Raw genomic sequence first — 16,667 nt, 5'->3', positions numbered from 1 at the left:
ACACATTGCATTAAACAAATGACTAAAGAAGAAGACTAAATCTAAGAGAAGAACAACAGGAAATAATAAATTGGAAAGATATGAGAGATTAAAGATGAGAGAAAAGGGGAAAGAGGATAAAAGAGTGACTGTGTCTGGTTTATGGCTGGCTTTTCTTCCTTTGCAGCACTTTAGGGTGGGTTTCATTGGTGATTTTATTTATAATCGAATGTAATGTGTGAAGATTAAAGGCCCTCCAGTGTCGCCTGCCTCTCCTAAGCACTTTACGCTGCATTAGGCTTTATTCATTGAATTAGCTTTACTTGAGTTGGCATCCCCTGAGCCTCCTTTAAAAAAATTCCCATGAAAGGCTTACATTAATTTCTGCTACTAATCACATGCACAGGAGCGTGGTTGTGTATTCTGCATACTTCTGCCTCTTTCTGCCTCCCCAAGAAATAAGAGCAGAATCAACATTCTTCTCCTTATGCTTTGCCGTTGCTGCTTAAAGAAAGAAGCCATTTTCCCCTTTCCTCACATGTATATATTGACTGAGATATAGATACACGTATGTTTGGGGTCAAAAATTGTCTTTTTAAATTTTGCGCATTAGCTAAAATAGTGAGGTATTAGTTACTCTGCTCTGCTTCTAGCTAATAAATGCATGCCTGAATCTTCAGACACTTGCTCTACCCACCGTATGACTCAGTTACACAAATAAATGGTGCTGTCGCAATGAACGCGCTAATAACGCGTTAACGGAAATTAATTTTAACGGCACTAATTTGATTAACGCGGCGATTTATGCGACACGCATTTCTGTTATAAATAAATATAAAAAAGGTGAAATTAAAACCTTCAACGAGACACACATTTCTCACAATAAAAAAAACAATGATTTTTTTTTTTATCAATAAACATTTGTTTTACTGTTTTCTCTTATGAAGCACCAAAATCCGACGTGATGCACACATCCGGCAAATAAAACCGTCCGTGTGGAAGCATAGTAAAATTCTATTTGGTGTCCTGATGATTCACATAATTTCAAACGCCATCATTTGAAAAGAGTATTTATTTTACGAGTTGCCCCGTCATCTGATAATGATAAATGTAAACAGTTTTTGTGTACAAATAAATTGCTCAGTGCAAAGAAAGAGAGGTAATGGGAGCCTGCTTCTTTTTAATGAGTCTAATAGACATGAACAAGTTCTTTGTGAAACACTGATGTTTGAAACTGTGTCTAGTTTCCATGCTCTATGTTGAGTTTGGTTTCACTAATAATGCACGTTCATTTGCATGAAGCATCTATAATTGGTCCATGTTGATTAAAGTATTAAAACTCTAAAAAATATTAATTCAAGGTATATTTAAAACGGATAATAAATGTGTCATTAAGTTGCGATTAATCACGAGTTAACTCGTGACGATCATGCGATTAATCGCAATAAAAATTAATCGATCGAAAGCCCTACAAATAATACATGTACAAATTTATAAAACTGCAGAAGATTCAAGATTCAAGAATTACAGCTGCATATACAGTGTTGTGAAAGTGTTTGCCCCTTCCTGATTTATTTATTTATTTTTTGCATGTTTGTCACACTTCAATGTTTCAGATCATCAAACTAATTCAAATGCAGTTTTTAAATTAAAGTTTTAATTATTGAGGGAAAACTAAATCCAAAACTACATGGGCCTGTGTGAAAAAGTGTTTGCCCCCTTGTTAAAACTGTGGTTTATCACACCTGAGTTAAATTTCTTTAGCCACACCCAGGCCTGATTACTGCCACACCTGTTCACAATCAAGAAATCTCTTAAATTGGACCTGCCTGACAAATTGAAGTAGACCAAAAGATCCTCAAAAGCTAGACATCATGACTAGATCCAAAGAAATTCAGAAACAAACAAGAAAGAAAGTAATTGAGATCTATCAGTCTGGAAAAGGTTATAAAGCCATTTCTAAAGCTTTGGGACTCCAGTGAACCACAGGGAGAGAAATTATTCACAAATTATTCCCAGGAGTGGCCAGCCAACCAAAATTACCCCAAGAGCGTAGTGACGACTCATCCAAGAGGTCACAAAAGACCCCACAACAACATCCAAACAACTGCAGGCCTCACTTGCCTCAGTTAAGGTCAGTGTTCATGACTTCACCATAAGAAAGAGAGACTGGGCAAGAAAGGTCTGCATGGCAGAGTTCCAAGATGAAAACCACTGCTGAGTAAAAAGAACATAAAGGCTCGTCTCAGTTTTGCCAGAAAACATCTTGATGATCCCCAAGACTTTTGGGAAAATACTCTGTGGAATGATGAGACAAAAGTTGAACTTTTTGGAAGGTGTGTGTCCCATTACGTCTGGCGTAAAAATAACACCACATTTCAGAAAAAGAACCTCATATCAACAGTAAAATATGGTGGTGGTAGTGTGATGCTCTGGGGCTGTTTTGCTGCTTCAGGACCTGGAATTCTACTGTTTACCAAAAAATCCTGGCTATCTGTTCATGACCTCAAGCTGAAGGGAACTTGGGTTCTGCAGCAGGACAATGATCCAAAACACACCAGCAAGTCCACCCCTGAATGGCTGAAGAAAACCAAAAGGAAGACTTTGACCTTAAAAAGGCGGTTCATGCTCAAAAACCCTCCACTGTGGCTGAATTAAAACAATTCTGCATAGATGAGTGGACCACAATTCCTCCACAGCGCTGTAACAGACTTATTGAAAGTTATCGCAAACGCTTGATTGCAGTTTTTGCTGCTAAGGGTGGCCCAACCAGTTATTAGGTTTAGGAAAAGAACACTTTTTTACACAGGGCCATGTAGTTTTGGATTGTGTTTTCCCTCAATAATAAAAACCTTCATTTAAAAACTGCATGTTGTGTTCACTTCTGTTATCTTTTACTAATATTTAAATTAGTTTGATGATCTGAAACATTAAAGTGTGACAAACATGCAAAGAAATAAGAAATCAGGAAGCAAAAAACTTTTTCACACCACTGTAGCTAGAATGGGAACTCGTTGATTTTTTTACTGAAAGTCACATACAACACTAGAAACCATTAAAGAATATTTAAGATCATGACCTGGTCATGAATTTCATATCAAACTAGTAGACTTTTAAAAAGTAAATGTTGCTATTATCCTGATCAGGGACAAATGCCGGAATGGGTGACTGTCACAGAGGACATTGCAGATACACACACACACACACACACACACACACACACACACACACACACACACACACATCAAGTAGCCAATCCACCTACACTATGTGGACCCAGGTATTGGGACACCTGACATTTCCTGCCATATGTGGATCTCCAAACTGTTACCACAATGCTGACACACAATTGTATTGGACATCTTTGGAAGAAGAGAACCATCTTCCCAGAAGAGTAGAGGGAAATATAAGAGCAAATTGGCACTAAATGTGGAACGCAACGCTCAAAAATCCCATACCATACTCATGACCAGGTGTGTATAGAGTATTTGCATGTTTTTAGAGGTAGAAGAAAACCAAAAAACCAGGAGGAACCCCAGATGAATATAGACGGAATGCAAATCTCCACGCAAACATAACCTGAGCGCAGGGTCTCTGAAACTCTGAGGACGCAACAATATTCATATCAAAACACTAGAACTCTTAATACTGCTATACTATAGGATTAGTGTTCGGTAGAAGTTTTAACACTGGAGGAAAATGGAAGAAATAGAATGGAAGAAATTTCTAACAGAAGTGACTGAGATGTTAAGGTTAAATAAATCTTAAAGTGAAGCATCTGTGCAGTGCACCATCTACAGTTAGGTACGTGATAACACACCGTGTAACAAAACACCGGCGATGGTCATCATACTCTTCAACACTCACTCAGTGCCTATGGCACAAATTAGCAATACTTTCCACAGCCATATTCACTGCTGGGACATGAACTGTTGAATGAAGCTGCTTATATCTGCCAGTAATGTGGCTTACAGTAATCAACACTGTATTCCTGAATAATCCAGCAATGTTGAGTAGAGCAGGACATTTCACTGGATCCCGGAAGCCTTTTTTTTTCCACATCTGTGCAACCGTGTTCTCCTGAAATCACCTCTGCACCTCATGCTAATGTTCCTAATACAACCCTAATGTACTTTAGGATCTTCTGGGAAAGCAGAGAAGTTGATCAGATATCAAAGCGCAGAAATTAGTGTAAATGGAGTTGTTTGTTATGTACAAGAACAAGACCAGATGTGCTCAATGCAGCATGTAATATTGTAATGGTGCTTATCTAGCTTAGGTGTGTAAATACGGCAAGCTCTGAACCAACACGAGATTTCAGGAGACAGCTGGCTGATACGCTGCACAAATGAGCTGCCGCAGCAGTCCTCTGATGTAGAAGGAAATGCTCAGAAAACAAAAGCACTGAATCTGATTCTTACAACAGTGACACCATAACCTATACTGCTCTAACAAGAACATCCAATTACAGCAATCCTGGATCCCTGTGGGCATACCATACATGTGTATTCCTCTATTATCACATTTGCTCACACACATTTCTACTGTATATTTGATGTTGAAATTTTAATTCAGTATTACCAGGACAAGATGCAGTTATATACACCCACCGACCATAAATGTATGGCCACCGAACAGGCATTACATTATGACCTAATATCGTGTTGGTCCCCTTTTTGCTTAACCTGTCGAGCATTTACAGCATTAACGTCTGCAGCAATTTGAGTTACAGGAGCTCATCTGTTGGATCAGACCACATAAGCCAACCATCACCCTACACATGCATCAATGAGCCTTGGCTGCCCATTCTGTCGCCGGTATACCACTGATCCTTCCTTTTGATAGATACTGACCACTGCAGATCAGGAAACCCCACAAAAGATGCAGGTTTGGAGATGCTCGAACCCAGTCGTCTAGCCATCACAATTTGGCCCTTGCTCAAATTCTTACGCTTGCCCATTTTTCCTGTTTTTAACACATCAACTTTGAGGACAAAATGTTTACTTGCTGCCTAATATATCCCACTCACTATTAGGTGCAATGATGAAGAGATAATCGGTGTTATTCACTTCACCATTCATAATGTTATAATGTCAAAGATATGCCTGGTCAGTCTATAGTAAATGGGCTATTTAGAAACAGCTAAATAACACTAAGGATTCACTTTTGTCACCAACATTGTATTATTTGCTGTTAAAAAAAAAAAAAAAAAATGCTTTATACTTGTCACATGTGCATTACAGGACAGTAAAATTCTTTCTTTGCATACCCCATTGATTTGAGGAAGCTCACAGAGGGGTCAGAGGGTTAAGGGCCAGCTTGGCAATGGTGGGGTTTGAACCCCTGACCTTCTTATCAGTAACTCAAATCCTTAACCAACAATCTTCCAAAAGCTGGCAGAGGAATTCTGTTTTCTAGGTTATCGGTGCGCCAGTCTGTCCATCCACCTGAGATTCATGCCATATCTCAAGAACAGGGAGTTGAACGCTGGCAGAGTTTAAATAAAACTGTCAGATAAACAGATTAGATTGTGGAATTGCTCCAATCAGAGACAAGCTCACACCAAGACAAGTCTGAAATACATTTTTTTTAGTAGCACACTATCTGTTTGAAGTATATTTGAAGGCTATTCCATGCATGCGAATTAGTTTTGTTGTTGGTTTTGTTGGTTGCTGATGGAGCTCCATCGATATTTATCCCCCCGCCACAAAAAAGAAAACACCCAGAGTGAAATTCCCCTTAGATCTGGTGTCCAGTGGGCCTAATTTATGTATGGCTGCTCCACTGACACCTCAGCACATGTCATAATGTGGTGCATGTGAAAAACAAATAGCAGGAATATAAAATACAAACAAGACGGATTACTTTCTTGATCATTTCCTTTCTCCATTCACCTACAGAAAAGCATAGATTATATTACAGAATCAGATATTCTACAGAACCGCATGCTTTGTGAAAGAGGGAGCTGGCTAAATATAAGCACAGCTTGTTATTATTCGAGAGAAAAATGGTATGAATGTGGACTTTGAAAATGTGAAAATAACATAAGTGTGTGTTCTGGTGGTTTGTTGCTATGTGATGAGAATTAAACCATAATGGGATCTTTATAGTAACCTAATGGTAAAAATAAGGAGATGCTACAGTGCAATCTCTGGGAGATACTCACGACAGCAGGGAGCGAGGAGGGAAAGTAAAGGCACCCTGGGTGATCCGATCCACCAGATTAAGAGGAATTCTCTGGATCTGCTCACAGTTCAGCATGATGAAATCGTACTTGCAGATGAGGAGGGACTTCTCCGTGATCAACACCACCCGCTCTTTTTCATTGTTCCAGTGATCAATCCTGGGGAACAAAGACACATATTTAATACATAGCTAAGATTAAAAAAAAAAAAGTTGAGTACTCTCTTTAGTAATGTATTGCGATGTACTTGACTGGTCTACATTCACCAGCACATCGAAAATTCTTCATCAAAATACAAAGATGGGGAGAAAAAAAAAAAGCACTGCTGGAAATGAAATGAAAGAATGAAGAATTAGGAACGAAGGTGTCAGTGACAGCACTGGGAGAATGAAAGCTCTGACAGATGAGCAGTGTTTCAATCTATTTAGCTTTAAGGGATTACTGAGCATCTGTTTGCTGAGCAGATCTTCAGGGAACACCTGAATAAATTCAGTGCAAGCAAAGTAACTTTGAGACAAAGCTGATTGAGCCACTGCACATGAAGCCAGACAAAAAAAAAGAAGAAAAAAACAGTTAAAAAACAATAGCATCATTAAAAAACTGATCAATAACAACAATGTGAATTAGAAATTAGGAATACACAGTATATACTGGCATCGCTTTTCCCTGGGAATTGTAACACGACTACTCAAGAGGTTTACATAAAAATGTAATTCAGCAGTCAGGGTGGTGTATTTTGCCAGTAAGTTATTTTGAGGTGAGACAAATACACAAAACCTCTCATTTATGTACATACTCAAAAAGCTTCAATATTTCATGAAGTGCCTTAAGGAAAACCTCATCAAATATGCATGGTTTGCATTTTTAGTTCCCAGATGTTATACTGAGCGCAAAAGTGAATGTGTTCAGAAGATGAATCACTGATACATAAGCCCTGAACGTGAATGACCCTGTTGTGGAACAAAAACTAAGCTAGAAAGAACAAACAAAACTTGCAAACTATTGGTGTGTTCTTGCCTCATTCTGTCGCCGCTGCAGGTACTTATGTGGGCCAGAGAAGAGAAAAGTAAAGAGGCGTTTCAAAGACTGTTTTGAAAGTGAAAAACAATTTCAGCCATTTATTGGAGGCAGTGTTGTCTCTAAATGACATCCCTTTCTTTAAAACACAATGAGAGGAAGAAAACATCCAAGTCACACGAACATATGAATTGGCTTCAAAGATTCTAAAAACTTCACACAAAGGATGCTGAACTTTAACCACTTGAACCACATTCAATTTCCTGAAGAATTTCCTATGTTTAAAAACGAGGACAAACACAAATCCACTGGTGGTAGTTTCATAAACCTCAATGTCTCAAATCTTTGTTTGGATTAGATTTGTTTGTTTGTTTAACAAATGAAGAAAAATTTTATCAAAATTAAAAGCTACAAGCACCCAGTTTCAGGATGCCGCACATTTACAAGCTGTTTCCTAAGTAAATACAGGAAAGCAAAGAAATACATTTATGCAAAGGAATTCAAGTGTGATTTGTAGTTTGACTCATGGTGTGTATTTTAATGAAATGTCATTATAATTTAGAAATACAAACGCAATTTCTAAAAAGTTGCGAAACTGTTAAATGTAAATCAAAACAGAATGCAATGGCATGAAAATCTTATAAACCCATATTTAATTCACAATAAAACAGAGGAAGCACATCAAGTGTTTAAACTGAGGAAATGTACCATTAGACCATAGAGCTCTACCATAAGAAACAAATAAGTTACTTTTGAATTTGAAGCAACACATCTTAGAAAATTTGGGACGGGGCAACAAAAGTCTGGAAAAAGTATGTGTTATTAAAATGAAACAGTTGGAGAAACATTTTACCACTAATTAGGTTAACTGACAACAGGTCAGTGAGATTGTATAAAGAGTGTATCTTAGAAGATACAAAGTAAAGATGGGCAGAGCGTCACCAATCTGTGAAAGACTGTGGAACAATTTCAGAACAGCTCATTGACACCTACAGAAGCACCTCAACTTACCTGAAGTATAAGGTGGAGTTAGAAGTACATTGCACTTGTAAGAAAGTTGTATCGGTCACAAGAAAATGATTGGTTGTGTTTGTATGTGAGGAAAAATGCAATATATTATTCATTCCCATGCAGTAAGCTCCTAAAATAATTTCCTAAAAGCTTGTGTCCACTGATAGAATCTGACAACCGCCTGCACATTTAGCAAAACTTCCCTTAGCAGCCCTGCTTTACTCTCTGTTTATTTTACTTAATTCATTTCCTGCATATCTGCCTTATATACAGGAAGGCATGACAAAATAATGGGCTGTCAGGCGCAACCCTGCCGTACGGGATCTTGTGTAAGATGGACTCCTTAACATTGCTTGCGATTCAGTTAGTTCTGCAGTGTTACCACATTACATGACACATTAGTCCATGTGTGGGCTCAGAGAAAGGTTAATGGGTTAAAGGCTTCATAATGGTTTGCTTACCATTTACATACACATACTTCCTCAGTCACACAGAACATAACACAAGTGTTCTACCTGCAGTTGCAAAAACAACACAGCCTGCAAGGTAAACTGGGTGGGTTATAGGTAAAAGGTTTTATACTTCCTGTACTTGATATAGTCTGTGACAGACTTAGATATATTTTCCAGTAGGGGCGTTACTGACCTAACCTCACAAAAGTGTTTTCAGTTAAATATTGTAAAAAACAGGAAGCTTTTTTCAAAACACATACCACAGTTTCTCAAATAGGAACTTCAGTGCAACCGAACAATCAAACAGGAAAAAAGAAGACTGCAAAACTCTTAATTGGCACAATGGCATACTGCAAAAACTTTAGTATGCAAAAACATACTAAAGATTAAATTACTGATATTTTAATCGGTTAAATGATTAAACCTGTGTAGTGATTATATTAGAGTGTGGTGGCACACACACACACACACATTTTACACACATACATTTACATACATATACATATATATATATATATATATATATATATATATATATATATATATATATATATATATACACACACACACACACACACACACACACACACACACACACACACACACACACACACACAGTACCGGTCAAAACTTTAGACCTTTTTTTCATTAATTTTTTTATTTTTATTATTGTTTTCAAAATTGTATATTAATACTTAAGATATTAAAATGATGACGGAACAAATATAGAATTATGTAATTATATGATCAACAAATGTGTGTGTGTGTGTGTGTGTGTGTGTGTGTGTGTGTGTGTCCTTTTCATCATGTTCATGTTTTTGTCTGCTTGACAGGATCATACAAATTTGTGTATCTTGTATTAGAGCAGTTCAAATTTAGTGCTTTGGGTAAAATTCTCTCATACAGACCACTGGATGTTCAACAGGGTACCTCATGGCAAAGAACACTAAGAATTTGAGAATTAGAAATGTTGCTCACCACAAAGATGGTCTCGGCTATAAGAAGACCCTGAAACACCCTGAAACTGAATTACAGTACAGTGGTCAGGGTCATACAGAGGTTTTCCAAGACGGGTTCCACTTGGAACAGGCCTTGTAAGAGTCCATCAAAGAATTTGAGCCCTCATGCTGTGCGTGAGGTGCAGAAGCTGCTTCAAAAAACAGACGCATGAGCAGCATTGCTTTAGAGGTTGCAGAATTGGAAGGTTCGCTTGTCAGTGCTCAGACCGATTGCTGCACACTGCAACAAGTCGGTTTGCATGGCCGTCATCCCAGAAGGAAACCTATTCTGAAGCTGGCTCACAAGAAAGCCTGCAAACAGTTTGCTAAAGACAACCTGTCCAAGACCATAAATTACTGGAACCATGTCCTGTGGTCTGATGAGACTAAAATAAACATGTTTGGCTCAGATGGTGTTCAGCATGTGTGGCGACGCCCTGATAAGGAGTACCAAGAAAATTGTGTCTTGCCTACAGTCAAGCATGATGGTGGTTTCATGTACTATGACATTACTACTTTCTTTCGGCTTATTAGTTTTCCAAAATGATAATTGACCCCAAAACACACAGCCAAGATGACAACTGCCTTGCTGAAAAAGCTGGAGTTGAAGGTGATGGAGTGGCCAAGTATGTCTCCAGACCTGAACCCTACTGAGCACCTGTGGGGCATCCTCAAGCAGAAGGTGGAGAAGCACCTGCTCTGTGCAGCTCTGGTGAATTCCATGTCCAGAGGAATTAAGGCAGTGCTGGATAACAATGGTGCTCCCAACAAAATATTCACACTTTGGACACAGTTTTGACATGTTCACTTAGGGCAGATCTGGGCATTTTACAGCGACGCCTATTAATTTGTGATAAGTGCACAGAATTACATTGCTTTAGTTTTAAAGGCCACTATTGTTTTTCTTTATTACAGATCCTCTCTCAGTGATGATTATTTGTGTGCTGTCCTTTGCATATTCACCTCAGATATTCAACCTGACTTCAGTGCACTTGTTTAAGCCCAGAACAGGCTAGATTTCTCTCACTAAATACTTAAAGAACCGAGGTAAACCAAACAAAAAACACTAGGTGCAGTTATTTCTTTTTTCTTGCATAGATTAATGTAATGTGGGTCATTAAAAACTAGTTAATAAAGTTATGAGGCTATTTTTAAAGTATTAAAAAGAAAAAAGCCAATTTTCTAAATTGTTTTTTACAAACGTTCCTTAAATAGCGTGTTCCAGTTTGCTGCCAATATCCAGCAACCCTGCACAGCAAAGAGGAGTAGACTAACATCCCACAGGCCACAATCAACAACCTGATCAACTCTATGCGAAGGAGATGTGTTGCACTGCTTGAGGCAAATAGTGGTCACAACATATACTGACTGGTTTCCGGACCCCCAATACAGTTAAACTGCACATTTTAGAGTGGCCTTTTATTATAACCAGCCTAAAGCACACCTGTGCAATACTCATGCTGTCTAATCAGCATCTTGATGTGCCACACCTGTGAGGAGGTTGGATTCCCTCGGCATAGGAGAAGTGCTCACTAACACAGATTTAGACAGATTTGTGAACAAAATATATATATATATATATATATATATATATATATATATATATATATATATATATATATATATATATATATCATGAATAATCACAAAACAATTTACACTGACAAGTGGACCTTTCGCTTATTCCATATCTTTGTGATCTCAGTGACGGGGTTCTGAGGGACTTTCAGCTCCAACAGGCAGCTTCTGCATATATATATATATATATCATGAATAATCACAAAACAATTTACACTGACAAGTGGACCTTTCGCTTATTCCATATCTTTGTGATCTCAGTGACGGGGTTCTGAGGACTTTCAGCTCCAACAGGCAGCTTCTGCATATATATATATATATATATATCATGAATAATCACAAAAACAATTTACACTGACAAGTGGACCTTTCGCTTATTCCATATCTTTGTGATCTCAGTGACGGGGTTCTGAGGGACTTTCAGCTCCAACAGGCAGCTTCTGCATCTGACACACAGCACGAGGACTCAACTTCTTTGATAGACCCTTGCGACGCCTGGTCAGAGTGAAACCCGTCATGAAAAACCTCTGTATGACCCTGGCCACTGTTCTGTAACTCAGGTTCAGGTCTTCTTATAGCCTAGACCATCTTTGTGGTGAGCAACAATCCTAATTCTCAAATCCTCAGTGTTCTTTGCCATGAGGTGCCACGTTGAACATCCTGTAGTCAGTATGAGAGAATTGTATTTATTTTAAATAAGATGGATCGATGGATGGATGGATGGATGGATGGATGGATAGATGGATAGATGGATAGATGGATAGATAGATAGATAGATAGATAGATAGATAGATAGATAGATAGATAGATAGATAGCAAAGCACATACTCAACCAGTAGCCAAACACTCTCGACAGCACCATCTGTCTTCTGGTCTACCAATGATTTGATGTCTTCTATTGCACTGTCCAGAGTCCCAGGCTAGACCAACAACCAAAAACAAAGAGCATCAGTCAATGAGGTGAGACTGTCAATTCAGCAAGCTACAGTATCACTGTTAACGCTTTTAATATTTAAAAAAAAAAAAGATTTTTTTATGAGACGCTTCACATTACACAAGAATTCCCAGAAGCAACAAAGAAGGTTGTTATAACACCAGAAAATGAATAAACAATATTAATAACAAATTGCATTTGTACGCTTTGTACAAATTACCTCAATTACATAGTATTTTTATAGGCCTAAAACAAACATACAATGAATCTTAAGATGTGTTAAACCTGGGCATTGTTAAATATGAAATTTTGTTACTTCAGACACTTTTGCTACTGCAACATGGCCGTGAACAATGTCTGGATTAGTTGCTAGGCAAACAGCATTTGATTACCAAATGTTCCGAGGTCGCTAGCTAGACGTAGGTAATAGTATGTGTGTCTGTCTGTGTGTGTCGTGTGTGTGTCGTGTGTGTGTGTGTGTGTGGGCAATAAAGGAAGGAGGGTGAGCCCTATTGCCTTACACATGTGATTAACATTATTTACTATGGGTGGATTGAGTATTACGCCACTGTTAGGCGTCAGCAAATTTGTTCACTGAAAGAATAACAATGAGCATTGAGAGTAAAACACATTATATAACCTCCATTCTACTGGGACCAACAAAAAAACATGCACAAACCTAAATCCAAAGCTTAAGCGCTATCAAGCAGACCTAGTTAGAAAATGTATATAAATAGAACAAAACTATGAGGCCAAAGATGTTTTGCTGCTACTTCTGTTTTTAGTGTGTACAGTAAATGTGTCAGGTTTAACACTCAGTGGTAGAACTAACATAATTAGACTTTTATTTTATTCTTGAAAAGGTTTTCCAGCAGCATATTCGGTGTGACAGCTTTAAAATTTTAACAACGATTACATGTTGTGATTTGGATTTACTTAAATCACATCACTTTACCGATCATCTATAAAAACTGCACAGTAAAAAAAAATAAGTCCTGAATTTTACCCGAAGGACGAAGAATCTCTTGAGCTTGAATTGGTTCACTGCTGAGGCCCATCTTCCTCCCTGTTCTGCATCGGTTGTAGTGGTGGGGGTGGTTTTGATGGTGTTGGCTGCAGGTAGGGAGGTCTTAGTCTCAGTGTTCTCAGTGACAGTCACAGATAAAGCACTGTTGTTGGACTGATGCACCTCGGGGGCTGCATTCGACGAATCTGCCACTTGCTGGTCGAGCTGCACAGATTTAAACGACTCCTCGTCTCTTTCTGACATTATGCTGCTTATTTAAGCAGGGAGAGTTCGATAGTCTGAAAAACAAACTTGTTTACTCACACAAATACACATACAGAGGCATATAGACAGTGGCAAATAAAAAGAGATAAAGACAGACACAGGCAGATAGAGTAGTAGAGACAGGCAGATAGAGTAGTAGAGACAGACAGATAGATACTAATAAAGACAGGTGCAATGAGGAAGAGTGGTAAAGAGAGACATACATAGACAGAAGAGAAAGAGTGGTAGAGCCAGACAGATAGATACTGCAACAAACAGATTTTGAAACAGACAAACACAGGCAAAGAGAAAGAGTGTTAGGCACAGAGAGATAGATACAGATACACAGACAGACAGACAGACAGACAGACAGACAGAGGCAACAAGTAAAAAGTAGAGACAGACAGAGACAGAGGTAAAGACAAAGAGTAATAGAAGCAGACAGACAGACAGACAGACAGACAGGGCAAAGAGAGAGTGGTAAAGACAGACAAATAGATGCAAAGACAGACAGACATAACAAATAAAAACAGTGGTAAAAAAAACAGTCAGGTAGACAGACACAGAGACAGACAGATATGGGCAAAGAAAAAGAGTGAAGAGACAGATAGATAGATACAAAGAAAGACACACAATCAGACAGATAGACACAGAGACAGACATACAAACATAGACAAACAGACAGACAGACAGACGCACACACACTTTGAAACCCACTTTAAACTCAACTTAAAGACTTTTTCAATTTAATACATTTTTTTTCGTTGTTCCTGAACATGTTTTTGCATATTTTAAGGTAATCTCTTACAGCAACAGATGCGATGGAAAAAAAAAATCTTATAATTCACACAAAAAGGTTTGAAAACTTCTGCAAAAAAGAAGATATGAATGAAATAAATGATGATGTTCGCATTATTTCAATGAAGTATTGGAACTATAATAAATAAAATGAAACCAAAGCACTTCTTCCGCCTGTAACGCAGCAACACAAGAGACAAACTGTCACGTCACTTTCCACTCTCATACAGTGATTTACTCAACACTCACTCCATGTTTATATGCAAAACGCAGAGCAAAATATCGCTTCATATTCATTAAATAAAATTAATTCAAAATAAGTGAAAGCTTACCACAGGTGAAAAGTTCCACCGGATATGTTTATACAGACGCAGGTGCACGAGAGACGTCTTCCTTCTTCCGGGCTGTTTCAACAGTGGGCGTGACCAAATAAAGAAATACTGAATGGCCCAACTGCTTCTACTACCTAACCCAAATCTAGATCTTTCTTTTCAGCTACTGAATATAATTAATATCATTTCTATTGTCTACAGTGAAGTTCATACTATAATGAAAATGAAACATAAGTTTGTATTTATGCTCTTTCCAAAATAAGTAAAAAAAAAAAAAATAAATACAGTAGATAACCTTTTCTTAAAGAAGTGTCCAGTTCATTACCATAAACTGTTTACATGCCGTTTTTGCACATCTTTTCTGGATTGCTGCTTTTGCACAACATTTTTTGCTACTGTTCACTTTACTCTTTTACACACCACAGTGTGTAATATATTATATGTAGTATAATATATAATATATTTTGTGTTTTGTGTATTTGTCTTACACTGTCCTGTGTTGTCTTGCACTGTCCTGTGTTTTCTTGCACTGTCTTGTGTTGTCTTGCACTGTCCTGTGTTGTCTTGCACTGTCTTGTGTTGTCTTGGACTGTCTTGTGTTGTCTTGCACTGTCCTGTGTTGTCTTGCACTGTCTTGTGTTGTCTTGCACTGTCCTGTGTTGTCTTGCACTGTCTTGTGTTGTCTTGGACTGTCCTGTGTTGTCTTGCACTGTCTTGTGTTGTCTTGCACTGTCCTGTGTTGTCTTGCAATGTCTTGTGTTGTCTTGCACTGTCTTGTGTTGTCTTGCACTGTCCTGTGTTGTCTTGCACTGTCTTGTGTTGTCTTGCACTGTCTTGTGTTGTCTTGGACTGTCCTGTGTTGTCTTGCACTGTCTTGTGTTGTCTTACTGTCCTGTGTTGTCTTGCACTGTCTTGTGTTGTCTTGCACTGTCCTGTGTTGTCTTGCAATGTCTTGTGTTGTCTTGCACTGTCCTGTGTTGTCTTGCAATGTCTTGTGTTGTCTTGCACTGTCTTGTGTTGTCTTGCACTGTCCTGTGTTGTCTTGCACTGTCTTGTGTTGTCTTGCACTGTCCTGTGTTGTCTTGCACTGTCTTGTGTTGTCTTTGCACTGTCTTGTGTTGTCTTCGCACTGTTTGCACCAGGTTGCACACAATGCACTTTATTTGTCGAGGACACTTACTAGTCCTTGGCCCTGTGTTTTCTGTTTTCTGTGACTGCTGTTGTATGCAGCACCAGGGTTCAGGAGGAACATTGTTTCATTTCACTGTGTACTGCGTCAGCTATATACAGTATGTTTGAAATGACAATAAAAGCTTCCTGACTTGACTCTTGACTTAGTGCCCAGAATAGTGTCAGCATTTTTCCGTCCTCTGTTTGGTTGGTCAGAGGGAAACCGTTACAGCCAAGTTCGACTGGCAAAACATGTCTGTAGCTCTGCACACATTAATACATCTAAGTTAGACTTTTTTACACCCACAATGGTTGACAGAGGAAGAGAAATTTATTTGGTCTCAGACATTCTTAAAAATTAATTTTCAAGAAAAGCTAGACATTGTGAGACGATCGGCCAATCCCAAAGCTAGCTAGCGTGTCTTAGCCCGGGAAAGGGTTTGTTTTACACTTCCAGACCAGTGCCTACGAGCTGGCTAAAAGCCTCTGAGGAGCGGTGCAAATTATGAGTATGCATCTCTGGTAAGTAGGTTGTATTGTATTTAGATGGGTTTAGACAGGTTTTTGTCATGTTATTAGACAGTTGTGGTTGTAGTGTAGAGGTTTGGAGCTTGCCTTAGTAAAATGGTATTCACCCTCCATATGTGAAATTCTTCTCTCTGTAATGCCATGCGTTGTTATAATGCGTTTTTGTATAGTATTGATGGTTTCTAAAATTGCGACGTGATAGTGGTGGTATTAAGAAGTGGATTAAGTCGGGGAAGTCCCCACTGAAGGCCCAGGTACCAAATGCACGGCCTGCCACTGGGAGACTCCCAGGTGAGACTGGGAGGTGTTACCTCCGGTATTCAGACAGTCAGCACTGGTGCTCCTCAGGGGTGTGTCCTTTCCCCACTGCTATTCTCCCTTTATACGAATGACTGCATATCAAGTGACTCAACTGT

The 16,667-nt window shown here is 38.6% G+C and overlaps 1 protein-coding gene across 1 annotated transcript in view; it reads right to left on the bottom strand.

The window, feature by feature from the left end:
- tprg1 (tumor protein p63 regulated 1) overlaps positions 1-14,674 on the bottom strand; it is a 33,432-nt gene extending 18,758 nt beyond the window's left edge. Inside the window, exons 1-4 of the mRNA XM_046851412.1 lie at positions 14,554-14,674; positions 13,160-13,458; positions 12,048-12,139; positions 6,146-6,322 (exon numbers count right to left, since the gene is read on the bottom strand). Of these exons, the coding sequence (XP_046707368.1) occupies positions 6,146-6,322; positions 12,048-12,139; positions 13,160-13,423 (533 nt within the window). The 5' untranslated portion in view covers positions 13,424-13,458; positions 14,554-14,674. The remainder of the gene's footprint in view (positions 1-6,145; positions 6,323-12,047; positions 12,140-13,159; positions 13,459-14,553) is intronic.
- Positions 14,675-16,667: the final 1,993 nt, after the last annotated feature.

Source organism: Silurus meridionalis, chromosome 1, assembly GCF_014805685.1.
Source record: "Silurus meridionalis isolate SWU-2019-XX chromosome 1, ASM1480568v1, whole genome shotgun sequence".
In the NCBI taxonomy this organism is placed as follows: domain Eukaryota; kingdom Metazoa; phylum Chordata; class Actinopteri; order Siluriformes; family Siluridae; genus Silurus; species Silurus meridionalis.
This window is presented reverse-complemented; position numbering and strand designations above follow the sequence as displayed.